Source organism: Eptesicus fuscus, chromosome 13, assembly GCF_027574615.1.
Source record: "Eptesicus fuscus isolate TK198812 chromosome 13, DD_ASM_mEF_20220401, whole genome shotgun sequence".
In the NCBI taxonomy this organism is placed as follows: domain Eukaryota; kingdom Metazoa; phylum Chordata; class Mammalia; order Chiroptera; family Vespertilionidae; genus Eptesicus; species Eptesicus fuscus.
Window position 1 is genome coordinate 77,596,288 of NC_072485.1, and position 27,491 is coordinate 77,623,778.

At 57.7% G+C, this 27,491-nt stretch overlaps 1 protein-coding gene across 1 annotated transcript in view; it reads left to right on the top strand.

The window, feature by feature from the left end:
• Positions 1–27,173, top strand: part of CPT1A (carnitine palmitoyltransferase 1A) — a 43,265-nt gene extending 16,092 nt beyond the window's left edge. The window contains exons 3-19 of the mRNA XM_054724724.1: positions 1,486–1,625; positions 3,059–3,230; positions 5,249–5,350; positions 6,402–6,539; positions 7,020–7,097; positions 8,268–8,375; positions 9,321–9,408; positions 10,857–11,052; positions 12,641–12,829; positions 13,525–13,630; positions 16,216–16,332; positions 17,730–17,894; positions 21,328–21,462; positions 22,986–23,138; positions 23,774–23,887; positions 24,098–24,190; positions 24,908–27,173. Of these exons, the coding sequence (XP_054580699.1) occupies positions 1,486–1,625; positions 3,059–3,230; positions 5,249–5,350; positions 6,402–6,539; positions 7,020–7,097; positions 8,268–8,375; positions 9,321–9,408; positions 10,857–11,052; positions 12,641–12,829; positions 13,525–13,630; positions 16,216–16,332; positions 17,730–17,894; positions 21,328–21,462; positions 22,986–23,138; positions 23,774–23,887; positions 24,098–24,190; positions 24,908–24,994 (2,181 nt within the window). The 3' untranslated portion in view covers positions 24,995–27,173. The remainder of the gene's footprint in view (positions 1–1,485; positions 1,626–3,058; positions 3,231–5,248; positions 5,351–6,401; positions 6,540–7,019; positions 7,098–8,267; positions 8,376–9,320; positions 9,409–10,856; positions 11,053–12,640; positions 12,830–13,524; positions 13,631–16,215; positions 16,333–17,729; positions 17,895–21,327; positions 21,463–22,985; positions 23,139–23,773; positions 23,888–24,097; positions 24,191–24,907) is intronic.
• The last annotated feature ends 318 nt before the right edge of the window (positions 27,174–27,491 follow it).

Consider the following 27,491-nt stretch of genomic DNA (forward strand, 5'->3'; position numbering starts at 1 on the left):
AGGAGGGTGCCACCTATGGGAAGCTTGAGTTTGTCAACCTGGCCTTGCTGAGAGCTCCGCATTACTTCCAAGTAGAAAATAGAAAGTGGGGGGCAGAAGGGTGGCCCGTGGAGTTGGTGAACACTATTCAACCCCGTGGAAATAGTGTTCCTGATTTTAAAGGCCTTGTCGTGCAGCTGAGAAAGCGAGAACAATAGGCACGAAAACAAATGCCCTGAACAGTGCGTGGCCTTCTGTAGCCAAAGGGTTTTATAGGCGCATGCCATCCCCCAGCGGAGGAGGAGGGGTGGGCAGGGCTCAGCAGCTGCCGGCGGGCGGGGTGAGCGGGAGACACTTTATCTAGAACCCTCCTCCCTCCGGTTTCATTGAGCTTAATTCCACCCCACTCCTTTTAAACAATCTTGTAGGGATGCAAGCATCTTCTAAAAAAATTCAGATAAAGCATTGAGAGTTTTTAATCCATTGTCTTGGTCAAATCAATCTCTTATTTATGGCTCCAGTAAGAATTTTTTTACTTGGAATTTGGAAACATACACAAAAGTCAAGAGAAGGAGTCACACTGCTCACCTCCCAGAGTCCACTGCTAACATTTTGCCAGTTTTGATTCATTTTCCTTCACCTCCCTTCCTGCTACTCTTTGGGCGTATTTTTGGAGGGGTGGGGTAGGGGACAGTTTGTCTGAAATAGCTTACAGCACATTCTCTACCTGGAGTGAGGTCTCCTGCAAACATTTCAGGATGACAGGGCATCTTGGCATCTCAATTCGGGGCAGGGGTGGGGGAATGAGGGGTGGGGAGAAAGGGAAGGGGTGTGAGGGATGAGGGAGTGAAGGGTGGGGAGTGAGGGGTGGGGGAGTGAAGGGTGGGGAGTGAGGGGTGGGGGAGTGAAGGGTGGGGAGTGAAGGGTGGAGGGAGTGAAGGGTGGGGGAGTGAAGGGTGGAGGGAGTGAGGGGTGGGGGAGTGAGGGGTGGGGGAGTGAAGGGTGGAGGGAGTGAAGGGTGAGGGAGTGAAGGGTGGGGGAGTGAAAGGAGGAGGGAGGAGGAGTAAGGGGTGGGGGAGTGAAGGGTGGGGGAGTGAGGAGTGGGGGTGAAGGGTGGGGAGTGAGGGGAGGAGGAGTGAGGGGTGGGGGAGTGAAGGGTCAGGGAGTGAGGGGTGGATTTGGAGAGGGTGGTCCCGGGCATCTCGGAAGTAGCAGGTTGGGGAGAGTACTTCGTGGTTGGCTCAGCAACATCCTTAATCCACGGGTGTCATTCCTCCATTCCTCCGTCTGGGTGGAGCTCGGGAATCTGTATGCTAAACTCGGGTGATTCTAATGTCCTGGGGTCACTGTAGGGTCACTTTGGCTCAGAAGTCGAGGAAGGGATGGCTGGAGGCTCCTGCAGCTGCAGCTGGAGGCCCTGGGGGAATTGTCAGAGGTGACAGCGTGGTCGCCTGCCGCAGGCACCCCCTCCCACGGCCTGACTTGCTCCGGCGCCTGCCTTTTCAGAATGGCATCATCACTGGCGTGTACCCGGCGAGTCCCTCCAGTTGGCTCATCGTCGTGGTGGGCGTGATGTCCACCATGTATGCCAAGATCGACCCCTCGATGGGGATAATTGCGAAGATCAACCGGACCCTGGACACGACGTGAGTAATCCTCCGTGTTCTCAGGCCGGCTCTCCTCCCGTGTCCCGGGCTAAGGCTCCCTCCGCCCCTGAGCAGTTCAGGTCCGTCACTAAGAAATACCAGGCCCCACGTCCTCGTGCCACGAGCGGGCTTTGTGTTTCCGGCCAGGACTGCTGTGGAATTGGGTCCCTTAGGGACGAGAAGCAGCTCCCGTGTGCGTGTGCGTGTGTGCGTGTGCGTGTGCCTGCCTGGCTCCCGGGCTGCTGTGGGGTCTGGCCTGAGCATAAGCCAGCACCTTGCTGATTGTTCAGATTTAAATATTGTTCCTTCAGAAGCCCGTGGACTCAGCTCCAGCTGAGTGTCCCACAGCCTCACGTGCCTCGGGGGCGCTGGCCCCCGCCTTTCTAAGCCTCTGCGAGGCCCTGCGAGAGCTCCCTGCCGTGTCAGTGGAAGCGCGCCTGCCCTGGACGCCCGCCAGGTGCCCGGGCTGCCTGCGGGCAGGGACCTCGCCACCCCGGTCCCGGCCGCTCTCCTTTCATCCTTCAGTTCCCACCCTGCAGCCGTTGTGCCAGTCTTACCTGCTCCTCACACTGGCCTGGCGTGGGTTGGCCACAGATGCCTAATTTACTCTCCACTGTGGGCTGCTCTTAGCACTGCATTATGTTTGGGAGTGCTGGCTAGTTAAAGCCCTTTCATCTGGATCTTTACAAGGTTTGCTTCTTTGTCCCTCTCAACCGATTGTGGTCACTGGGCCACCCCTGTCCCGCTTTTAGAAAGCGCAGGTTGGGGGCCGTCGGAACTGCGTTCGTGGGGCCGGCACGGTGTTGGCGTGGACACGTCTTTTACGGGACCTGGTCTGCTCCTGCTTTTTATGGAAGCGCCTTCGGTTTATAGGGAAGCAATGCTGGACCTGCCGTTTGTTTGCTCGTGCTGAAACGCTGTGTGGGTTTTGTGCACCGAGGACGTGTGTGTGTCTGCCTCCTTCGGTGATGTCACGCGTGGCCATCTAAACTGCAGGTCGTCTCAGTGGACGGTCTCCCATCCCCGCGTCCAGGTTTGCTCGTGGACCGGCTGTCGGAAAAGAGCGTACAGGTTTTCAATGGAGATGACTGCTCCACTTGACCTCAAGTTTGACAGGCTCAGAAAGATGCAAGTTCTGTAGCAAAGGCGTGTGAGGTGTTTGGTGCCACTGAAGTATGACAAAGTGTTCAATGGATGGTTTCCAAATATTGGAGACTCCTTCCGGTCACATATTGGTTTACTTTAGTGATGTTAGTGATAAAACCACTGAGTCTTTACTTTGTAAATATTCTGCAGTTCCCCCAAGCCACGGGAACGAGGAGCAGAGCCACAGAGGCGTGTGCATGGCCGCACTTGTCCTCGTGTGCAGAGTCTCATCTCGGCCTCTTGTGCTCGCTCACGTGTCCCCGGCTTGTCTCGTCTCGTCCCGGCAGGGGCAGCATGTCCAGCCAGACGAAGCACGTGGTGAGCGGCGTGCTGTTCGGCACGGGCCTCTGGGTGGCCCTGATCTTCACCATGCGGTACTCCCTCAAGGTGCTGCTGTCCTACCACGGCTGGATGTTCGCCGAGCACGGCAGGATGAGCCGGGCCACCAAAGTCTGGATTGTAAGTGGACGCACCCCGGGCCCAGAGCGGGTGCGGGTTTTTCTGGCCCCGTGGCCCGGGCATGACGGACAGGCGGAAGGCGAGGCTGTGGGGCCTGGTCAGCCCGCTGTGTTTGGAGAGTCGTGGACGCCCCGGCGGCCATCACCACGGTCGGTGACACAAACTTGGCATCCCCCCGAAGTTTCCTCAGGTCCCCCCTTTCTCCTTTAGCCTGAGGGCCCGTGTTGTGCAGGAAGTTTCCGGAATGCATTTATTTCAGGGAGCTGGAACGTTGTACCCCTTACCCATCGCGCCTTTGTCCCCCACCCCGGCAGGCCCGTCCGGGCTGATCTGTCACTTGGACTGTTTTAGGTCCCACAGGTCGGTGAGTCCCCGGCACGGGTCCTTCTGTGCTTGGCTTGTCTCACGGAGCTTTTACTTTTTCTTTTAAGAGTATTTTTATTGATTCCAGAGAGGAAGGGAGAGGGAGAGGGAGACAGAATCAATGTTGAGAGAGAATCCTCGATTGGCTGCTTCCTGCACGGCCCCCAGTGGGGATCGAGCCCCCAACCTGGGCATGGGCCCTTGACCAGAATCGAACCCGGGACCCTTCAGTCCACAGGCTGATGCTCTATCTACTGAGCCAAACCAGTTAGAGCGAGCTTTTACTTTTTATTTTATTATTATTTTTTAAACCAGCTGAAATTTTATTTTTTTTAAATATATTTTTATTTATTTCAGAGAGGAAGGGAGAGAGGGATAGAGAGATAGAAACATCAATGATGAGAGAGAATCATTAATCGGCTGCCTCCTGCACGCCCCACACTGGGGACCGAGCCCACAGACTAGGCATGTGCCCTTGACCGGAATTGAACCCAGGACCCTTCAGTTCACAGGCTGACGCTCTATCCACGGAGCCCAACTGGCCAGGGCAGCTTTTACTTTTCAAAGAACGATCCTCACAGGGCCTGCTCTCCCTTTGACCCTTGGTGTCTTGGGAGTCGCTCTAATTGCCGGGGAGGATGGATTCATTGTGACTCATAAGTTTGGGGCTAAAGGATGTGAGTTCTGAGCATTTTATGTTTGTCCGCTAGGTGGGTCCTCCGGGTCGTCCATGAAATAAAAGGGTCACTTTTTTGTAGCTTTTCTCACTTGAGGTCACGGCTGAGTGGCTTCCCCGCTGACCAGGCCTCTCTGACTCACACCCTGAGCTTCTAGTCATTTCCACCTGCTCTCTCACCCTTGGCCCGCGAGTGGGGCATCTGCCGTGTGCGTGGCTGTCTGTACCGCTGCCAGCCGCTGCTGGCTCTGTCTGCGGGCTGATGGCCGCTGCCCCCGGGGCTGCTAGTGAGCTCACTGCACAGCCCGCCCCACCCCCACCCCACCGCTCTTTCCCAAACCGAGTTCTGTTACTGCTTCATTCCGTTTTCTAATTCTCGGAGAAGCACAGAGTTTAACACCAGAGGGGATGCCCACACTTGACAAAACAAGTTCCATGAGGCTCCCCGGATGGCCGATGCCCAGCTGGGTCAAGAATCATGCCCCTCATCCCCCCTCCCCCCGCCCCGTGAGCCCTGGACACTCCTGTGAGGTCTGGTCGGCGTGACATGACCAGGTTTAGATCACTGCGGCCTCAAGCAAGGCCGGTGGCGGGCAAGCGTGCTGTCCACTGGCCTTGACCATGACCGAAAGGGCCACACTGCCCCTGCCGGCTTGGCGCGAGGCCCAGGCACCTCGGTCGGCCCTTCTCGCTGCGGACAGAGCCTTGAGCCCATCCGGAGACCAGGAGCCTCGCAGGAGTAGGAGGGTGATCTCCCCGCGTGCAGAGGCGGTCAGACGGCGCCACCAGGGGCCCGGGGGCCGACAGCGCCGGACGGGGTGGGGCATCTCGCAGCACCCGGTGGACCTGGGCATTTGGGGTCACCTGTGTCTTCGCTGAGGCCTGCGAGGGCGGGGGCAGAAAATGGAGGCGGGGAAAACAAACCACAGAAAACTGGTGTCCGGCTGTCTCAGCTTTTAAAATGAACCTTTTCTTTAAGGGGATGGTCAAGCTCTTCTCAGGCCGGAAACCCATGCTGTACAGCTTCCAGACGTCCCTGCCGCGCCTGCCCGTGCCCGCCGTGAGGGACACCGTGAGCAGGGTGGGTGTCGCCTCAGGGCACAGAATGCCCACGCGGAAGTGCCCGTCGCCGAGGGGTTGAGGTTTATGACATTAGAGACGATTGCCCGTGAATTCGCTGTCCTTTGCGGGTGTGAGCGCCCAGCAGTGGCTGAGGCTGTTACAGGGAATATTTTTTCCTGTCAGCACATCTTAGGTGTTTTTATTCTCCCCCGCACCTCTCCGCTTAGGTTTTTTTAAATAAAAGGCATCATATATGGTAGTGAAACCACTTGGCAAATTTTTAGAACAACTTTGTTGAGATATAATTCACACATCTTATAACTCCAAGAGTCCACGTCATTGGTTTTGTTGGATTCCATTACTAATTGTTTTGTTTTTTAAATCCTCACCTGAGGACACGTTTTTATTTTAGACAGGATGCGGGGGTGGGGGGAGAAAGAGAGAGAGAGAGAAACATCAATGTGAGAGAGAAACATTGATCTGTTGTCTCCCGTACGCTCCTGGACTGCAGATTGAACCCGCAACCGACGTATGTGCCCTGACTGGGAATCAAACCCAGACCCTTTTGGGGTATGGATGGCACTCCAACCAACTGAGCCACCCAGCGGGGCATGACTGATTGTTTTAAGTTGTGCCCTGTCATTGTTCCGGCTCCTCCTTCTGTCCTGGTGTCCGGGGCACTGGGCAGCACTGCCCGTGCTTGGTGCCCCCCCCCCCCCCCCCCGCCCCCGTGCCATCACGCTGCAGCCCAGGGAGAAGGGAGCTCTTGGGAGGGCCAGGGACACCCCTGCAATGCCCTTGTGAATGCCTTTAAGACGCTGAGCTGGTCCACCTGGAAGTCACGTTGATGGTTTTCTGGTGACGCAGGATCTGGGCGCTTGCAGGCCAACAGAGAATGGGCAGGAGTAATTGTTTATCAGCCACCCAGGTCATCGTTTAGCGTTGGAGTTAGCCAGCTGGTGCGAGGACTGGCAACTCGGGGGGAGACTCGGCCACCTTTTCGATATGTTTACATTTTCCCGGAGGGAGCTGTGTGCTAACCGGGCTTGTGTTTTCCTCGCTAACCCCAGTACCTGGACTCGGTGAAGCCCCTCATGAAGGAAGCCGACTTTAAGCGGATGACGGCTCTCGCCGAAGATTTTGCCGTCAGCCTCGGGCCGAAGTTGCAGTGGTATCTGAAGTTAAAATCCTGGTGGGCCACCAACTACGTAAGTGCATGCCCACGGTTTTTCTGGATGGAATTCTAATGAAGTAACTAGATTTCTTATGTGAGAAATACCAATCAGTTCCCGGAACATCCGGGTGTCCCCGTGCGCGGTGGCCAGAGGGGACCTTGGCAGGTGACACGGGTGGGGTTGGGGTCTAGGTTTTGAGGAACAGCTGGAAGAGAGGTGTTGGCTGTGACCCAGACACAACCAGCATCGGGGCTAGGCGTGGGCGTGGTGCGGGGAGTGAGAGGCCAGGGCAGGGGTGGGGCACGTTCCCCTTCGGAGCAGGTGCGGGGTGCACCGGGGTGTTGAATTCTTAAACGTGCACTTAGACCCTTCCCTGCACACCAGGCTGCGAATAGCACTTCAACACGTGACCTTGAAAAACCCACTCTCCACCCCCCATTTTCTCGCACCGAACACCCCCAGCCCCGAGGGGCCAGTGCCCCTCTGGTTGAGCTTGTCCGTTTGCACCCACAGGTGAGCGACTGGTGGGAGGAATACATCTACCTGCGCGGACGGGGGCCGCTGATGGTCAACAGCAACTACTACGCCATGGTGAGTCCTCCTGGCGGGGGTGGCCGACGGCCCTGCCGGCTGCTGGGGAAGCTCGAGGGCTTGACCGGGCCCCTCCTGTTCTGCCACCTCTGCCCAAGGCTTCACACCCGCCAGGGCGCCCAGGACCCGCGTCCCCCCCGAGAGATCCACGGTGCTTACAGGGTCCCTCAAGGCGCCTGCGGAGAAACGTGGGTCACAGACATGCCCTTGTGCCGCGGGACTTCCTCCCAGCAGGGCGCGTGCCTCGCCTGCCTTCCGAAGGGCCCAGGGGCGGCCGCTTTGTCCTGCTCCGGAGACGCTGTGGAGTCCCTGGCTGGTCACGTGTCCGTGTCACGTGTCTGGTCTGGTGGGGCACACGGCACATGCCATTCTTCTGTTAGCAGCCCCTCAGTTGGGGTTCCAGGGCGTCGTTGAACACGTGGCGAATCCAATTCTTTCTCTTTCGCTTCCTAAGTGTCGGGGTCGCGCTCTCCAGTGTGCTCGGACCCGTGTCCCCCGCCCTCCCTTCCCGTCACGGAAAATGGCCCTTAGAAACGGGTCTCAAGATGTAGAAGCCACGGGCGCGGTGCTGCTTGCGGGAAAGGGTCCTTGAACCTGTTACTCCCGTCCCGGGGACCGACAGTCCGCTGCCTTCTGTCTGTATCCCTTCTGTGCTGTATGTGAGGGTGTTTGGGACAAAGTACTGTCACCTTCTATCAGTTTGAATGACAGCCATTTAAAATTTAATTTTAAAATACACTCTTACCGTTACTAGCCCAAGAATTACTTGGGGGCTTGTGTTCTTATAAAACATGAAAAAGCCCTGGCTGGGTGGCTCCGTTGGTTGGAGCGTTGTCCCGTACACCAAAAGGTTGTGGGTTCGATTCCTGGTCAGGGCATGTTTGGGAGGCAACCGATGGATGTTTCTCTCTCATTGATGTTTCTCTGCTCTTCTCTCTCTCTCTCTTTCTCTCTCTCAAAATCAATGAAAACCTTCTCAGGTGAGGATTAAAAAGAAATAATAATACCGTTGGCCAAGTGTAGGAAGAGAGATGAGTTTATTTTCTCGCAGAGCAGGCGCGATCTCCCTCACGTGGGGTGTGATTGCAGCGCCGACGGCTCCGCCATGCGCTCGCCTCAGCCTGTCCGCCCCTGCGAGCCCTCTCCCCGCTGACACGCGTTCCATTTCAGGATTTGCTGTACGTGTTGCCCACGCACATCCAGGCCGCCAGGGCGGGCAACGCCATCCACGCGATCCTGCTGTACAGGCGCAAGCTGGACCGGGAGGAGCTCAAACCGGTGAGCAAACAAACCGCTTTTTCGAAAACACTCCTGCAGCTTTGCTGAGGCAAACTGGTTTACTGCACCGTGTGTGAGCTCTGACACTCGCGTGCACACTCGTCACACCCACGGCCGTGACGGCGAGCACAGCCAGCCCTCCAGAGTTCCCCGGGCGCTTGTGACCCTGCCCCCTGCCCCCTGCCCCCTGTCCCTTCCTGCGCCCCCTCCCCACCCATCGCCCGCCAGGTCGCTCCTGGTCCGCCTTCCATCACTCCAGGCCAGCGGTCGCCGAGCGGCGGTCCGTGGACCACTGGTGGTCCGTGAGGTCCGGAAGGTTGGCGACCGCCGCTCCAGCTGCTTTGCGCCCCCAACGCTTTATGTCAGTGGGAGCATCAGGTGCACTTCTGGGGGTGGATACGTCGGATGTACTTCTGTCATTTGCCCCTTGAAGAAACTCTTGTTCACTTTTTTTTTTTAATACAAAGGAAATATTTTGTTTATTTAAATTTTATTTTATTTATTCCATCACCGTGTATCCCCTCTGTGCCTTCTTCCACCTCCACCCATCCCTTCCCACCCCTGAAATCACCACGCTCTTGACCATGTCCGTGAGTCTCTCTCTTTTTTTCTTTTTTGCTCAACCCTGCCTTCCCCCAGCCCCCTCCCTCTTGTGTGCTTTCGAAGGAAAACAGTTTAGCTGGTGACCCACTCAGGAATAAGACATGGCTTTCGTAAATACCCTTTGGTTGAAGTGTCAGTTTGTACACGACCGGCCAGTGTGTCACTTAAGGGGTGGTGGGTGAACGGGCGCCCCAGGAACGGCTGTTCCTCACGGAGTTAGGAGAAGAGGGAGCCAGACCACGCCCCCCGCACAGAGCACTAAGCCGGCCCTGCGCGTGGGCTCTTCATTGGCTCCTCTGTCCTCCGCGGGATGTCCCCGTTTGGCACGTGTTTCTGTTGCAGATTCTCCTTCTGGGCTCCACAGTCCCGCTCTGCTCCGCGCAGTGGGAGCGGATGTTCAACACGTCCAGGATCCCAGGGGAGGAGACGGGTGAGTGCGCCGCCGCGGGTCTTAGACCTTTCGCCTCCCGGTGAAATTTATTCCTTGGTATTTTATCGTTTTTGGTGCAGTTATAAATGGGATTTTTTTTAATGTTTTTTTTTTTAATTGATTTCAGAGAGGAAGGGAGAGGGAGAGAGAGAGAGAAGCATCAATGAGAGAGAACCATTGATCGGCTGCCTCCAGCACGTCCCCTACTGGGGATCGAGCCCATAGCCTGGGCATGTGCCCTTGGCCAGATCGTACCCCGGACCCTTCAGTCCGCAGGCCGACACTCTATCCACTGAGCCAGGCTGGCTAGGGCGGGATTTTTTTCTGAATTTCTTCTTTTGGTAGTTCATTATTAGTATACTAGAGGCCCGGTGCACAAATTTGTGCACTGGTGGGGTCCAGCTGGCCCACCCCTGATAGGGGCCATCGGGAGTGGGCTGGCTGGGATGGGGGTGCCCGGTGGGGGACAGGGCTGGCCAGGGCCAGGGGCCATGGGCATTCTGGTCATTCTGCCATTCAGTCAATTTGCATATTACCCTTTTGTTATAAAGGATAGAAATGCAACTGACTTTTGTATCCTGCAATTTTATATGAATTTTTTAAATAAAATTTTTAGAGAGAGAGTGGAAGGGAGAAAAGGAGAGAAAGACATCAATTTTTGTTGTTCCACTTATTTATTCATTCATTCATGGGTTGATTCTTGTATGTGCCCTGACCATGGATTAAACCTGGAGCCTTGGTGTATGGGGACAATGCTCTCACCCCGTGGTCGGCAAACTGCGGCTCGTGAGCCACATGCGGCTCTTTGGCCCCTTGAGTGTGGCTCTTCCACAAAATACCACGGCCTGGGCGAATCTATTTTGAAGAAGTGGCGTTAGATGAAGTTTAAGTTTAAAAACTTTGGCTCTCAAAGGAAATTTCAATCGTGGCTCTGTTGACTAATGAGTTTGCCGACCACTGCTGAGCCACCGGCCAGGGCTGTGCCGAATTCATTAGTTCTAACAGTTTTTTGGTGCAGCCGTCAGGTTTCTGAATCCAATAGCAGGTCATCTGTAAGCAGTGAGGGTTTTCTTCCTTCCTTCCCTATTTGGGTAAGCCCACAGCTGACATGCTCAAGGCCGAGAGCTCTTCCTCTGAGACCAGGCACTAGGCCCTCGCTCCGTTCCTGCGCGTCTGGGTGAGGGACACCCTGCTGGCTCGTTCTCCCGATGAGACAGTGGAGGCCCCGGGAGGGTTCTGTCAGTGGCCCGAGCCGATGCGTCTCGCGATGGCGGAGCAGAGCCTCGCGTCAGGCCTGTCTGACTCCGGAGCCTCAGCTCTGAACCTGTACTTAACCGCCCCCCGCCCCCCCGCAGACAGGAGGAGCGGCCGCGGAGCCGGCGGGGTGTGGCGGTGCCCGTCCCCCTTCTCTAACCTGTGGGGGTTCTGTCTTGCCCGCACCTGCCCAGACACCATCCAGCACGTCAGGGACAGCAGGCACATCGTCGTGTTCCACAAGGGCCGCTACTTCAAGGTCTGGCTGTACCACGACGGCCGGCTGCTGCGGCCCCGCGAGCTCGAGCAGCAGATGCAGCGGATCCTGGACGACCCGTCGGAGCCTCAGGCCGGGGAGGCCAAGCTGGCGGCCCTCACTGCGGGAGAAAGGTGTGTGCCGGTGGACAGCGGCCGCCTCCGGGGTGTGAGGGCGCCGCTCGCTGGGCTCTCTGCCCCAGGGCCCCCTGGCAGGGAGTGTGTGCCCACAGCCTGGCCTGCGGGGGCACCAGTGGGACTAGAGCCCTCGTTGGGGCGGCAGGTCCCGCCCCCGGCCTTGAGTCACCTTGGCCGCCTCTGTGTGACGGGCAGGCGTGCGCACAGGTGCCAGGGCACGCGACAGAGAGGAGTCAGGAGTTAGGCTTTTTCACGAGCTGCCCCGCATTTGATTTAGGAAACAGAAGAGTTTAAACCAAGGCCTGTGCCAGGGTTACTTCCCTGCCTTGTCCACAGATCACCTAGCGGCCTTGCTTGCCTGAGGACGAGGGCGCGCGGGGGTGGGGACGGCCAGGAGCGCCCTGGAACTACGGGCCGCATCCGGGATGCTGGAGCTTGAGGCGGGATGGTCCCGCGTGCCCGACCGCATTGGGGCTTGAGCCTGTGCTGGGTGGCGTTGAAGGGACCACTTTCGGCTGGAGTGCGTCGAGCAGATTTATGAGATTGTTCTGGTCCTGGGGCCTGGAAGGGGGGCAGGGGTCCTCATATGTGAGGATGGGACACGGCAGGGGGAGGCTTGTCCGAGAAGCTGGGAGAATTCCGCTATCCTGGGGCATGGACTCGGCAGAAGGATCAGTAGGGGGAATGTCTGGGGGACCGAGCCCCCCGTCCCGAGTGCTGATTGAACCTGGAGACCGGGGGGATTGGGTGGAGGTGGTGTGGGTGACGGTGCTGTGGAGGAGTGGCACCCGGGACCACTCGCCCCTCGGGATTCGGTGAGTGAGCTCCCAGCCTGAGCTTCCTGCACGGGGCACTGTCCCTCCCCGCCACCCCACCCTGTGCCCAGACGCCAAGTGCATCCTGGTGCTCGTCACCTCTGGTCTCCTGGCTCGGAGGACAGCGGCTGGGGCCGGTGGGTGTCAGGACCTGTCGTGTTTATGGGCCTTTTGGCACCACGGGCACCTCGGCCAAGCGCTCGGGCGGAGAAGAGGGTGGGAGATGGGCCGGATGACCAGGGCCTGGAAGTGGGCAGGGGCCCAAGGCCTGGGGAGGCACTGAGGGGCCAGGGGCTGTCCGAGGAAGCCGCGCCAGGTGTCCCATCAGGGCTGCCGGTCCCACGTGAGGTGGGACAGAAAAGAATCCTCGGGTATGGCTCCCAGGTGTCCCTCATCGCGGGATGTCACAGGAGCGTGGGCTCAGGCAGGCTGGCCTGGGTGTGAACCCCTCCCTGCCACACAGCAGCCGTGACTTCCCCCTGGGCCTTGGTTTCCTCATCTGGAGGAGGGGTGGGCGGTGTCGACCAGGGGGCCGTCCCCGGGAGCCTGGCAGGGGGCCATTCCCACGCTCTGGCCACAGGCCCCCCCCCTCCCCCCCCCCCCAGCTGCCAGAACTTGGGACGGCCATAGAACGTGTGCTTTTCCTTAAGTTTCTAAAACCCGTGGAAACTATGGAAAACGATGTCATGACCAACATCCCGTGGGAGGCAGGGTCGCGGGGTCGCCCTGTCGCGGCCGGCCTCACGCGCCCTCACGCGCCCTCCCCGCAGGGTGCCCTGGGCCCGGTGCCGCCAGGCCCACTTCGCGCGTGGGAAGAACAAGCAGTCGCTGGACGCCGTGGAGAAGGCGGCCTTCTTCGTGACGCTGGACGACACCGAGCAGGGCTACCGGAAGGAGGACCCCGGCGCGTCCCTGGACAGCTACGCCAAGTCCCTGCTCCACGGCCGCTGCTTCGACAGGTAGCGTCCTTGCCCTGGGAGCGCGGCCTCTGCCCGTGACCATGGAGGGCAGGTGTGTGGCCAACCCCGCCTCGAGCATCGGGACCCTGGAGGAATGAGGCTAGGTTAAAACATGGCTTCTAACTTCCTCTCCACCCAGACTTGTCTGTCTCTCGTCCGTCTGTCTTCACACACACACACACACACACACACGCACGCACGCACGCACGCACGCACGCACAGCTGAGGCAGCGGGTTTGAGAGTCTTCCCCTCTGTGCACGCCCGCCTCCCTTTGCGGATGCTAGTGAGGCGCGGCGGCCGGCTCCCCAGGCGGGGAAGGTGGCGGGCGGCTCTGGGCCTGAGACGGCTCTGAGGCAGTCCCACCCCCAGACCGCCTTTCCTCACCTGTAGAGCGAGGCCCGCCTGCCCGCAGGTGGGGTGCAGGCGCGGGAGCCTCCCAGCTCTCCGGAGTCGGCGCCTGTGTCCTTGCTGCTATAACAGCTTGTCCTCGAGTCTTACCTGTGTGTCGAGGGAAGCGTGCAGGACCTCGCGTCCCGTGTGAGCCTGTGTCCGCTGCACAGCGGCCCGCGGCCTCGGGGAACTGTCCGGGCCGGGGCGCGGGCAGGACCCCCCCCCAGAAGGAAGCCGTGTCCGTTTCTGTGTATCGTCGTGTCTCTCGACGTTGAGGTTCCAGAAACACCTCTGTCTCCCGCAGGTGGTTTGACAAGTCCTTCACGTTTATTGTCTTCAAAAACGGGAAGATTGGCATGAACGCCGAGCACTCCTGGGCCGACGCGCCCATCGTGGGGCACCTCTGGGAGGTGAGTGCCGCGGGGGTGACCTGAGCGAGGCGGCTGCTGTTGGAAACCCACGCCCTGGCATGGATGTCGTGTGGGATTTGTCTGGCTGGTTTTTTTATATGTTTTTATTGATTTCACAGAGAGGAAGGGAGAGGGAGAGAGAGAGAGAAACACCAACGTGGAGAGAATCAGAGATTGGCTGCCCCCTCCTTGGGATCCAGCCCACAACCCGGGCATGTGCCCTGACTGGGCATCAAACTGTGACCTCCTGGTTCATAAGGAGACGCTCAACCACCGAGCCACGCTTGCTGGCAGCTGAGGTTTATTTTCTTTTTCTTTTTTAAAAAATATATTTTATTTTTTTTTTACAGAGAGGAAGAGAGAGGGATAGAGAGTTAGAAACATTGATGAGAGAGAAACATCGATCAGCTGCCTCTTGCACACCCCCTACTGGCAACCAAGGTACATGCCCTTGACCGGAATCCAACCTGGGACCCTTGAGTCCGCAGGCCGACGCTCTATCCACTGAGCCAACCGGTTTCGGCTATTTTATTTTTCAGATATCCGGATAAGATAAGGTACAGGGATTTGGTCTTGGACCAGGTAGCATAGTTAACTGTCCCTGCTCAGCGGACAGAATGGCCTGTGAGTCCAGGAACCGGACGGGAGCCCGGGTGCTCCCCACGGGACCGACGGGAACGGACCGTTGTGGCGGCCCATCAGCGATGTGTGACAGTGAGAAACAAATCCAGTCAAAGGCCAGAGTTGAACCCCATTTGCTCTCCGTGGGTTTTTGATGTTGAAATGTGCTGGACTCCGGTTCGGATGCCCTCCAGCTCAGATGCAAGGATCCTGTCTCCTTCGCTGCTCAGTCTGCGTGGCACTCGCCACACGTGTATGCGGGCCCCCCACGCCCCCCCTTCCCGGAGCCCTCATTCCCCTCACCATCTGACAGGGTCACCATCTGCCTCCCCCACTGGAATGGAAGCCCCTGAGCGTAGGGATTCCATTTTTTTTTTAATTGTTATTTTTTTAGTGAGAGAAAATTCACAGACCATAAAATCCCCCCTCTTAAAATGGTACAATTTAGTGGGTTTTGCAAATATACAGAAGGGGGTTGTGCAAACCATCAGCACTATCGAATCCCAGGTCATTTCCATCACCCCCCGAAGAATCTCCCCATCTGCCCTTGCCCCAGCCCCTGGCAACCTGTTAACCTGCTTTGTGCCTCTGGGTTTGCCGGTTCTGGCCGTTCCATGGAAATGAGATCGTACAGTGTGGTCTTTTGTGCCTGGCTTCTTCACCGCGTGTGTTTACAGGGTCTGCCTATGCGTTAGCACGCGTCAGTGCTTCGCCCCTTTTCATGGCTGCGTAGTGTTCCTCTGTACGGACAGACCACACTTTATCCAGTTTATCACTGGATGGGCATTTGGGTTGTTTCCACATTCTGACAGCTGTGAGCAGTGTTCCCATGAACATGTGTGCACAGGTTTTATGTGAACATGTGTTTTCATTTCTCTTGAGTGTAAACCTAGGATTGGACTTGCTGGGTCCTGTGGCCGTATTCACGGGAGGGAGGGCAGCCATCCTTGTCTGTTTTGTTGACCGTTCTGTCATGAGTGCCCCATAGAAGGTGCGCGGTAAACACCGAGGGAGGAATTGTGGAAAGGGGGTGTTCGCCGCTGCCCTCAGGTCCCGCCCCTGAGGAGGGTCAGCTCTGAAACGTGGCTTCCCCTGCTCTCTGAGCCATTTCCTCACTTACACAAAAGACCGCTCGGTCTAGACATGAATGCTCAGCGGGGTGACTCCAGAGAACACTGGCCCGCAGCCGGACGCAGAGACGGCTCCGAGCAGCCCCCTGTGAGTGACGGCCTCACGTGTCTCCTGCATCCAGTCCTGGGGTGGGTGGGCCTCTCTGGGGCTCTCTTCTCTGCTCTGAAGTGGAGATGGATGCCATCTTGCCTGTGCATATCTTATCCTGGCCGCACTGAGGACTCAGCATGCTGTAAGCATGCGCCCTCCCTCAGAAGCTGCTGGGAAGTCTTAGCAAAATCTTCTATATATATAAAAGGCTAATATGCAAAGTGTCCCCTTGGGAGTTCGACTGGGAGACTGGGAGTTCGATCGCTTGCTATAACGTGTGCTGACCACCAGGGGGTGGCACAGAACAAAGGAAGGCCCCAGTCGACCCTGATTGCCGGCCAGGCCTAGGGACCCTACCCATGCAGGAATTTCGTGCACCGGGCCTCTAGTATCTCTATAAAGAACAAGGACTTGTCTACTTTGGGGGACAAACACGTGTTTTTTTTTGTTTTTTTTTTTTCTTTTCGTCTGTTTCCTTAATCCTCACCTGGGGATATTTTTTCCATTGCTCTTCAGAGAGGGTGTAAGGAAGGGGGCAGAGAGAAACATCAATGTGAGAGAGACACACCAACTGGTTGCCTCCTGTATGTGCCCTTGACCAGGAGTCACACCCTCTACCCTTGCGTGTTCTGGTGGGCACTCTAACCACTGAGCACCCTGGCCAGGTGGGACAAACACGTGTTCCCTAACACTGTGAACTGTATCATCTTCTCTGACGTCCACGTGTGTCTTTCCCCCGACAGTACGTCTTGGCCACCGACAGCTTCCAGCTGGGCTACCTGGAGGATGGGCACTGTAAAGGGGACACGAACCCGAGTATCCCACCCCCCACCCGGCTGCAGTGGGACATCCCGGAGGAGGTGAGTGGGCCTGTCACAGGCGCTGGTCCCCGTGGCGGGCTCTGTGCTCGCAGCTCAGGGGAAGGCCACGGAGACCGAAATTCGTCCGCCTCGCAGTTTTGCTGAGGCCGTGGAGCGGCTCCAGCTCCTGTTGCCTTAGAAACCCCAGTGAATGCTTCCTCTTCCGTGTAGAGCTTTCAGCTAAGATGGTCAGGGAGCGTTCCAGCTCAGACTCGGCCGCACGACGCAGTGAAAACGGGACAAGCAGAACCGCTTCCTTTTACAGCTGAAATGCTCTGAGTCACTCGTGTATCACGTTTGTTTCTCCTCACGATTCTCAGATGCCGTCCGTTCAGTACAGGTTTTTTTGGGAGGAATTTCAGGGCTGGGAATGCCAAACCCTGGCTTGTCTGATCCAAGCAGGAATTCCTGGGGCCCAAGAAGTAATTATTTTTATTTTTAAAAACATTTATTTCTCATTTAATGAAAGGAGCAGTTTTCAGCAATGCACGTTTAAAATCCCCTGGCTGCAAACTGTTATTAGAAATACCCCTAAGGTACCCTTGCAGACCTCAGCATACACCGGGCTTAAATGTTTATTTTAATCCTCACCTGAGGACATGCTCATCGATTTCAGATAGAGGAAGGGAGACAGAGAATAAAGAGAGAGAGGGAAACATGGACGTGAGAGAGAAACATCCGTCAGTTGATTCCCATATGCCCCAACCGGAGTCTGAACCGGAATCGGAGATAGGTGCCCTGACCGGGAATCGAACCCGGGGCCTTTCCGTGCGTGGGACGGTGCTCCAACCCCACCCGGCCAGGGCTGCACCGCGTTTTTCATTTCGTTGTAAGAGTTGAATCCATTGGGGCTGGAAGTAGTGTCCGATGTAGAAAGCAAAGGGCCCGGTGCTGAGACTTCCCCAGCCCCCTTTCTCGCCCTGCGTCCCCTTCCGCTGCCCTTTCCCGACCGTCACTGCTGGGAGCACGGCGCCCGGCGCCTCAGACGGGCCTTGCCCACCCAGAGGCTGCAGTTAAGGCTCCTCACATTACTTCACAGCCTGAAAGCTCATTCCATGGTAGGGTTGGACCACAGTCCATTTATTTTTTAAAATGGGTCCTCGACCACCGCTGTAGAATAATGGGTTTTCCAAAGCGCACCGCGGCTGCTGGGAGTGCCCTTTGGGGTCCGACTGGGAGCCAGGAAGTCCCGTGTCCCACCCGTGCTCTGCCTGCGGGGGCCCCGCGGCGCCTCGAGGAGGGCGGGTGCAGGTGGCAGACACATAGTAACCCTTCTGGAAAGAGCCGACAAGGAAACGTGGCGTCTGTGTCGCTCTGTTGGCTGCGCTGGGATCCTCCTCTGCGTGTGTCAGCGCTTCCCCCACAAGGGAAACCTTTCCCTCCTCCTCCTCCTCCAGTGTCAGGAGGTGATAGAGACGTCCCTGAGCAGCGCCAACCTCCTGGCCAACGACGTGGACTTCCACTCCTTTCCATTCGACACTTTCGGGAAGGGGCTGATCAAGAAGTCCCGCACCAGCCCGGACGCGTTCGTGCAGCTGGCCCTGCAGCTGGCGCACTACAAGGTGAGGCGCGGGTTTGTGGGGAGCTGGGCCCTGCACCGGGGGCTGAGGCCTGTCCGGGGAGAGGCCCAGCCTGCTGCCAGGGTGTGGCGTCACGTGGCGGCTGGGTGGGGCGCGGCAGTGTCCCCCATCCCGCAGGACGGAGAGGGGAGCACAGCCAGATCTCACTGCCCTGCACAGTGGACACTTAACCCTTACACTCAGCTCCGACCCCGAGGGTTTGGGGGAGCGGACACCCTTGGGGCAGATGACTGATGTCTCTGACCTTGGACGTGGACTAAGTTTACTCATGATTATAGATGCAATAGACTCTCCCACATTGTCCACGGCTATATTTTTTAAAAATATATTTTTACTTATTTCAGAGAGGAAGGGAGAGGGAGAGGGAGAGAAACATCAATGATGAGAGAGATATATCTATTGGTTGCTTCCTGCATGCACCTGACCGGGGTGGGGATCGAACCTGCAACCCAGGCATGCTCCGTCGACCAGGAACTTTAACGCATGCTCAGTTGAGCACCAGCTCTGTTAGGGACGGGGCTCTCTGTGGAGCTAAGGGTCAGACCCACCTGTGCCCAGCTCGGAGCGCCGCGGCCTCAGTCCAGGCGTCCTGCCTGGTCCTGGGGTCTGCTCCAGGCTTCTGAACCTCCTCTGCACCAGGACCCCTGGGGCAGTTTGGCAAAGCCATGGGGACCCCTCCCAGAATAATGTTCGTAAAGCATAACAGGAAATACCCGAGTTACAGAGGTGAACCAGGTGATTAAGGTGCCGGTGTCAGAACATTCAACAGGAATCTGTGGTGCAGGAAACATAATTCTTTGTGCACTAAAAGGTCTAAGAACGGCTGTAACTTTGAGGCGGTGATAAGCGTGGATGATATTTTGGAATATGTACAACAAACATAACTTGATGTGAAAATAGCTATGATTTTCTATTCCAAGTCACAGGCACTGCTCATAATTACTGTGGTTTATTGCCTGTGCTTCTAAAGGGGATATTCCAGCTTGAAGTTAGTGGAGATTAAAATATTTGTATTTTCCCTTCCAAGTTCACACAGCCCCAAGGTTAGTAACCAGTGATCTGGTCCCTGGCTACCCTCCCAGCCTTCCCTGACACCACTTTGAGCCTCATTCACTGTGTTGGTCACACTGCCCTTCTTGCCGCTCTTGACTATGTGAAGCTCATTCCTACCACAGGGCCTTTGCACCTGCTCTCTGCCGGCAGGTGCTGTCTCCCAGACTGAGGCGTGGTTGCTGAGGTCTCTCTCTCGGTGCCACCCACTCCTGTTGGAAATAGCCGCCACCCCATCACTCTACACTGACCCAGCAGCGTCATTTCTGTCCGGTGCACCTGTCACTCACCACGTGACCTCACGTCATCTCTCCTGCCGGACTGTTTGCTCCTCGCGGGCAAGCACGTGGTCAGTCTTGTTTGCCACCGGATCCGCAGAGCCAGGAACGTGCCAGCCGCGCAGGAAGAGACGTCAGCAGATACATATTTGATGACTGTCCGAATGCGACACTGGACAGTGGCCGTCATCTTAGTGTGGTCATTTGCTTCCTGCTTTTAGGCATTCTTACTTTTCATTAGGGAGCCAGGGGAGAACACGCCCCACGCTGCACGGCTGGGCGCCGGGCGGCAGCCGCTGCGTCACAGGTCTGTTCTCACGTGTTCTGCGCGTGTTGCTGTCTTTGTAGACGTTGCCTCTCCATCCTGCGCGCTGGACGCCGGAGGCGCTGTGGCGGCGGCGGCTGGCCGTGGCAGGTTCGGTGGGCGGCAGGCGCCGCGGGCCTGGCTCTGTGGGGTCTGAACGCACTGGTCGCCTGTGTTTGCCGAGGGCTTTCAGAGGGTCCTGTTTGCCGTGTGGCTCTTGTGCATGACGGTGCTGAACGTCCAAGTGTGACGTTGGAAAAGCTGAGTTCAGAGAAACCATTGCATCCTGTGTCCCGTGAACCTCTCCTGAGTGACTAAAACGCCTGATGCTTTTCCTGCCTCCTCCTCCCCTCCCCCCTCCCCCCTCCTTCACAGTGAGCCCCTTGGAGACACTGCGGTGCGGGCCCGTGGGGCGCCCTGAGGGGCCCTGTGACAAACGGCCTGGGCTCCCTCTCACCGAGGACGGGTGAGGAGCGAGAGCCCTCGCAGGCCCGGACCGAGGGAGCCGGGCGGCGGTGCCTTCGTGACCGGCGCTGGGGGCTGGCGGTCTCTGTTGGGGGCACCGTGGACGCCTTCAGTGTGGACCCAGGAGGCTGGGCACAGTCACCGTGGCGAGAGGAGCTCACTGCAGGGCTCCCGCCCCTCGCCCGGGCCCGCCGGCTTCTCGTGCAGGACGTGCAGGACCGAAGGGAAGGGGGTGTCCCGGTGCCCCGCAGCCGTGGGGAGAGGGAGAGCTCCCGGGGCCGGGCCGCACGCCGGGAAGGTGGGCCTTGGTATTGGACCCTCTCCTGGGGGTCGCAGGGCATCCCGTCTCCCTGGGGTCCCCAGGGCCTGTGCAGGCGACACCTGAAAGCCTGGCGTCTGGTCGGGAATCATTTGGGTCCACAAACTGCCACTCACAGTTCCGCTCCGTGTGGGGCCCGCTCGTCCCCGAGCTGCCTGGTGGCCGTGGGAGAGTGCAGATTGCGAGTGATTTCCTCACACGGAGCACGTGTTCGGATGTCACGTGCCCTGGGACCCGCCTCTGTCCTCACCTCTGCTGCTGCCCTCCGAGCCCTCGCCGGCTGTCATCCCAGCACCCGGGCCCTTCTGCCCGCCACCCCGCCCTTTCTAGTCCTGGACCCATCGTGCCCGCCTTCTCGTCTCAGCCATAGACTTCCCGGCTTGACTCCAACCCCTGACTCGGCCTGTGACCCCAAGCACAGCCTGGTTCCGTCCAGCGCTCTGCCTGTGTCATCCGGCTCCCGGCAGCCGGCGTGGCCAGAGAAAACCCCGAGCCCCCGGCTCGTCTCACTTGATTGGCGAGCAGTGCCTCTGGCGGCCGCCGGGCACCCTGCTTTCTGTGGCCCTAAATGCCCAGGTCAAACCCTCTCAGACGCCAGCACCTCCTCCCGTCCTCACTCTCAGCGGGTGACCTGTGTCACCGAGAAAGCGAGAGTGTCCCAAGAGACCTCCCGTCCACTCCCCACCGCTAATCTGAAACAGGTGCATGCAGGCCTGCTTGTCGTGTTCATGCTGCTGCAGGCGTGTGCGCACTCGGGGAGGCGTGTGAGCACTCGGGGAGGCGTGTGCCGTGGCGTCGGTTGCATCGGGAACGGTCTCCCAGCCTTTCTAACGCGAACGGCGTCTCCATCTGCCGGCTCATAACCCCGTGTAAAAACTGACGAGGACTAAAAACTAAAGCTGACGACCAAGGCCACGTTTCCTTGCCGACCTTAACCGGCCCAGCTCGTGTGTTTGCGTCCTCGGCGTGCCTTGTGTGAAAATGCCTTTCCTTTCCCAGGACATGGGCAAGTTCTGCCTCACGTACGAGGCGTCCATGACCCGGCTCTTCCGAGAGGGGAGGACGGAGACCGTGCGATCCTGCACCGTGGAGTCCTGCGACTTTGTGCTCGCCATGGCGGACCCCTCCCAGACGGTAAGGAGACGCGGCTTCTTACGCTTCTAGCAGGAGGCCCGGGGTCTCCGATGAAATCCTGCGCGTACCTGCTCATCCGGCGACTCCATGTTCGCCGCCTCCTTCCCTCCACCCTCTCACGGGAGCAGGAGTTAAAGCGTAATGGTCGGGACACACACCGCGGGGCTGACCACTTTCGGAGCCGTCCTTTGTCGTCTGTAACTCCTGCGCCCCCGGCAAGGCTCCCCGAGGGCCTTTCCCTTGGCGGAGCGCTCAGCAGAGGCACGGGCAGGGTGCGGTGCTCAGGACGGGCAGTGGGGGTGCAGTGAGGAAAGGGTGAGCCCGCAGGGCCTGGAGCTCGGTGACCTGGGCACCGCCTTCGAACATCCCGGCGTGGCCCGGGAAGGTGACCCGTTCATTTTGTAGCTAAAGGACCCGAGACGCAGGTGCGCTGTGCCCAGGTCTGCCTGCCCCGGAGCAGAGACCCCCGGGGCTCGGCTCGCTCTGCTCTGCGGGACGGGCGCTTGGCTCCGGAAAGGCCTCCGTTCTGAGGAGGGAGCAGCAGGTGTGGAGGCGGGTCTCCCGATGGCCAGGCCTGCGAGGGGGGTCACACTGGACGGGCCTCCTCTCGTCTCTGACTGGCCTAGTGGAGCCCAGAGGAGCCTGGGGCCGCCTCTCGGGTCAGACGTGAGCGTCCAGAAGGGCTGTCTCAGCGGAGTTGTTAGCCAGCCCCGGTGGGGGGCAGTGACGGCCGCTGGTGACGGCCGCCGCAGACAGACTCTCGTCATTTCCGGACGAGAGACTCGGGCCTCGAGCCCTCCTGCCTGCTTGGTGTTAACCTAAAAACAAAAGGCCCCGGTGAGAGGCAGCGGCCTTTCTGTGGGGTCACAGACCAATAGCTGTATGTATGGGGAGCACCGATTCAGGCCGAAGCCCAAAGGACGTTCCCCGGGGAGACAGAGGCGACGGTGTTAGTGGCACGAGACGGGGAACAGTTCCGTGCGCGGAGGGACGGCGTCTCTGTCGTACACAGCCCAACACGGTGACGCTGATTCTCAGCAGCATTTCCAGTTGTCAGTTATCTTTGATTCTGACACTTCCTGGTTATCTCTGCAAACACTTCCTGGGGAGACGGCGTTGCTTTAGGCCCAGTCCAGACATCAGTTTGCCCTGTTTCAATGTTCCCAAGGTTTGAGGCGTAAGACACGCAGGCAGCGTCCGGGACGGCAGCGCTGACTCCGTTTGAAAGTGGCTCCATTCCCTATGGGTTTTGCGTCACCCATCTCCTCGGTGGAAAAGGCGTAATGCCACCAGCGGGCTGCACACAGGACCCCAGAGACCTCCTCCCCAGCCTGGGGGAGGGGCAGCCCGTGGGGGGGATGGGCGGGGCGCCGAGCAGGTCGCCTTGGCCGTGTCTCCCGGACACCCCGTGGCCTGATGGTCAGCGTCCTGTGGGACCCCTGCCCAGGAGGGCTGGGACCTTCCCTTTGGAGGTGCTCGGTCTGCACCCCGCCACCTGACGGGCCGCGTCCTTTGTCACGCAGATGGAGCAGAGACTGCGGTTGTTCAAGATCGCGTCGGAGAAGCACCAGCACATGTACCGCCTGGCGATGACCGGCGCGGGGATCGACCGCCACCTCTTCTGCCTGTACGTCGTGTCCAAGTACCTGGCCGTCGAGTCCCCGTTCCTGAAGGAAGTGAGTCCCTCTTCCTGTGGCGGCCCCCGCCGCTCAGGGCCGGACCAGAGCGTGGGGAAGAGGGGCAGCGGTCGCCAACCGGTGGTCCGCGCGGTCCGAAAGGTTGGCGGCCGCTGGTTTAGTGGGACCGCTCCGTGGACCGGGCCGGGCGGAGCCCCGGAGGGGAAGCTGGGGCTGTGTCTCCGGCCGCACTGATTCAGCCCCGGCCGCTCTGCTCTCCCAGCGCCCCTCCCGGCCGACGGGCGTAACCCGCCCCAGAGCGCAGGGACTAGTCAGGTGCACTGAGACAGTTCCCAAGTGCCCAGCCCGGAGTGTGTCTCACCTGTGTTGTTGGCAGAGTTCATTTCGTTTTAAGTCGGTAAAAGTTTAATTTCTAGGAATGGCTGTTTCACAAGCAGCCTGAGAGGTTTCTTAAAGTCATCCGTTGGCTACCTGGTGCCGGTCTGCCCAGGGCCCCGTCACGAATCTCCACGTATCTGCCACCTTTTGTGCCAGAGACGCATTCGCTGGTGTCGGCCCCTCCGGCCCAGGGATCCTCACCTGCTCCGCCCTGAAACAGCCCAAAACTGAGCAGGCCTGTCCTTGTCTCTCCGGGGGCCCCGGAGTCATCGGGACACGTCCTTGCCCCGTCCCAGGTCCTGTCCGAGCCGTGGAGGCTGTCCACCAGCCAGACCCCTCAGCAGCAGGTGGAGCTGTTTGACCTGGAGAGGAACCCGGAGTACGTGAGCAGCGGCGGCGGCTTCGGGCCGGTAAGTGACGGCCTCGGTGGGCACACGGCGGCAGGTCCCGGGCCAGCACTGCCCGTCCCGCCGGTCTGGGTCCAGAGCGCCACAAAGGACTTCCCGCTGGTCATTCATGCAGATGGGCTTCGTTTTTATGGTTCTTTGTTCACAAGTAGGATTTGTCGTTTGTCACCCTTAAAAGCCTGAGCTTAAGTCTCAACTTACTTTGTCCTGCAGGTTGCTGACGATGGTTACGGCGTGTCCTACATTCTGGTGGGAGAGAACCTCATCAATTTCCACATATCCTCCAAGTTCTCCTGCCCTGAGACGGTAAAGACCAAAGCCCCCACCCCCCGAAAGATGATGGGGTGTGTTTTGTGGTGGTGGTTGTTTTATTATATGTGTGTATATATATACATATATATATGTGTGTGTGTATATATATATATATATGTATATATATACACACATAATTTATATATATATATATAATTTTTAAAAATATATATTTTATTGATTTTTCACAGAGAGGAAGGGAGAGGGATAGAGAGCTAGAAACATCGATGAGAGAGAGACATCGACCAGCTGCCTCCTGCACACCCCCCACTGGGGGATGTGCCCACAACCAATGTACATGCCCTTGACCAGAATCGAACCTGGGACCCTTCGGTCCACAGGCCAACGCTCTATCCACTGAGCCAAACCAGCTAGGGCTGCTTCTTTAAATATTTTTTTAATTGATTTCCGAGAGGAAGGGAGAAGGAGAAAGAGAGACATCAATGACGAGAGAGAATCATTGATCGGTGGCCTCCTGCACGGCCCTTACTGGGGATCGAGCCCACAACCTGGGCATGGGCCCTGACCGGGAATCAAACTGTGACCTCCTGGCTCATAGTTCGGCGCTCAACCACTGAGCCACGCCAGCTGGGCTCGAATCATGTCCTTAATTTGACAGAAATTCTCAATTATGTACTTTTACTTGAGGAGAGCCCAAAATGGGGGAGTGGCCACGTGGTAACGTGCGTTTTTTTTGTTTTCACACGAAAGGATTCTCATCGCTTCGGGAAGCACCTGAGACAAGCCATGACCGACATCGTCGCTCTCTTTGGGTTCGGCTCCAACTCCAGAAAGTAACTCCCAGGACGGCTGCGGAAGGAAAGGGGGCGCTTCCGACAGAAACCAAATGAAACGTAGCTGTTACTCCCGGTCCCAGTTCAGGATGGAAAATTGCTCTAAAAAACTCGGAACTGTTCTTGCCGTCGAGGACTTGGTGTTTTCTTGTTTTTCCAGAACAGCGGGCTCCACCCTACTCCTTCCAGGCAGGTGGGGGGCCCTTGAGGAAGCGCCCCAAACGTTTTCGCATCGGCTCGCGTGTACTGAGGGATGAAAACATCACTGGGGTGGTGACTTCACACGTGTTGACAATGGGACGCGACCGGGGACCTGGTACTTAGGGGTGTTTAATTTTTTCGGAGTAAAACTAAAATGTGTTCGTCCAGGGAGAGCGCGCTGGGGGGGGGAGGTGTTAGCAGCCAACAGCTGGCGCCCACGTAACGCACTAACGGACACGCTGTGCTGCTGAACACCGCGTTGTCCCCCTGGTAACCGCCCTCGTCGAGTTCGGTCGCGTGTGCTTGCCTGTCCGCGTTTCAAGCATGTAGTTTGCGCATCTTTAGTTTCCCTGACCTTGTGACTGTCCAGATCCCAGTGCCTTAAACACGGAGGCCCTACATGTAAGGGAGACCGGGCCGGGGGTTTATTCTGTAGTCTTTAGGTGGAGTTGTGCGTGTCTTACTCCTCAGTTTACTGAGTGGATAACCCTAAATAGGCCTTTTCCTGTGGCTCCCGTACCCCTAGAAAGACCGGCGCCTTGCCGAGGGCAGCTCTGCGGGCGCCCCCACCCCCCTGCCTGCCTCAGCGGGAGTGGGCATGTGTCAGAAATGGGACGTTGGATGGTTCAATATTGTGTGTCTGGAGCATCCCCTGAACAATAAAACATGCTTTGTGCCTCGGCAGTGCCGCTCACCAAACTCATGGCAGGCAGACAAGACACCTGCCCCCGAGAAAGGAACAAAACTTGAGAAAAGGGACGAGGACCCTCCAAGGTGTCAGGAGAGGGCAGTGCCGATGCGCCAGGCGGGGAGCTTTCTGTCCCACCTGGCGAGAGAGCAGCCACGTTGTGGGGAACAGTGAACCCTTGGTGACCGACGGGGTGGCCGTGGCTGAGTGTCGACCCGTGAGCCAGAGGTTGAGGTTTGGTTCCCAGTCAGGGCGCGTTCCCCAGTTGTGGGCCCGATCCCTCGTGGGGATGTGCCAGGAGGCGACGGATCGATGATTCTCTCTCATCATGGATGTTTCTCTCTCTCCCTTCCTCTCTCTGAAATCAGCAAAAATGTATTTTTAAAAAAACGTTGCGAGTGAGGGGGGCTGGGTTTCACACAGCCTGCCCGTCAGATGGGAGTGCCTTAGCAGAAGGGGGTGAGTGACCAAAAACACGTATGCACTGACTCCCCCTCAGTACTGAATGTAAGAAGGAAGGGTCCCGGAATTTGAAACGCCACTGTCTCCGTGTCCTTGGGAGCGCGGCTGTCCATTTAAAGAACTGCGTGTGTGTGTTCTGACCCCTTTGTCCCGCTGGGCTTGCTCCGCCGGGGCTCGCGCTCAGTGACACCGGATGGGCTGGACTGCAGGAGGAGGAGGAGGAGGTGCCGGCCACGGAGCTCGTGCGTGGCTTACTGTGTCTACGTTGTCATGTAAAAATCCCATCTGAGTGGGCCAGAGAGTTTGTTTGTTTTTCTCTTAAAGTAAGAAGAAATGAAAACCGGAAGAAAAACACACAACCATAATGAGAAAACCCCAGTTCATCTGTGGTACACAGCCCAGGAGGCCCGCTCTGCCCCAGGCGGCGTGAGCCACGGCCGGCACTCGGAGCCACCTGCATCCTGCATTATCGACCACTGACCAGTGTGTGTTACCAAGTGTTCACATGTACACGTGTTAGCACTCAAATATATTTGGGCTTATCTCTCAGGTTTTAAATATTTTTGCTAATCAGTGCAGTTGTCAATGCAATTTTTATATTCCTTGAAAGATGGAAGAGTGGGTTTTTAACTGTACATGTTGAAAGGAAGAGGTAAGAGTATTATGTATTTAATTTAATTGGGAACAAACCATGGTCTTAATGGGAACTGTGGTTTGAATTTGTTAGCTTGGACTGTCCATTGCATGTAAATACAATATGCTCGTTTGGTTGTAAATCTTAGAAATGCAGTATGAACGTTATCATTAATAAAAGCATTAATCCAGACTACGACAGCCTTTGTTTCTGACTCTTTTGTTCTGTTAACAAGGAGGTTGTAAGTCAGATACCAAGCCTGGGCCACTTGGGACCAAGATAAGAAACCAAGGTTTGCAGAAAAAGGCCTGGGGTCGGGCCGAGTGGATGGCACTGGCTTCGTGCTCTGGCTGAGAAGGGAGGCTGGTAAGTAGGGCTGTGGGTTTTCACTCCACGTTCATCCACTCCCTTGTCCTGTGCCTAGAACAGTGCCTGACATACAGTAGCTGCTCAGTAACTATCGATCCAATGAACGCATGGGTTCCGTGTTCTCCGCAGTGCCTACGGAGCGCCCAC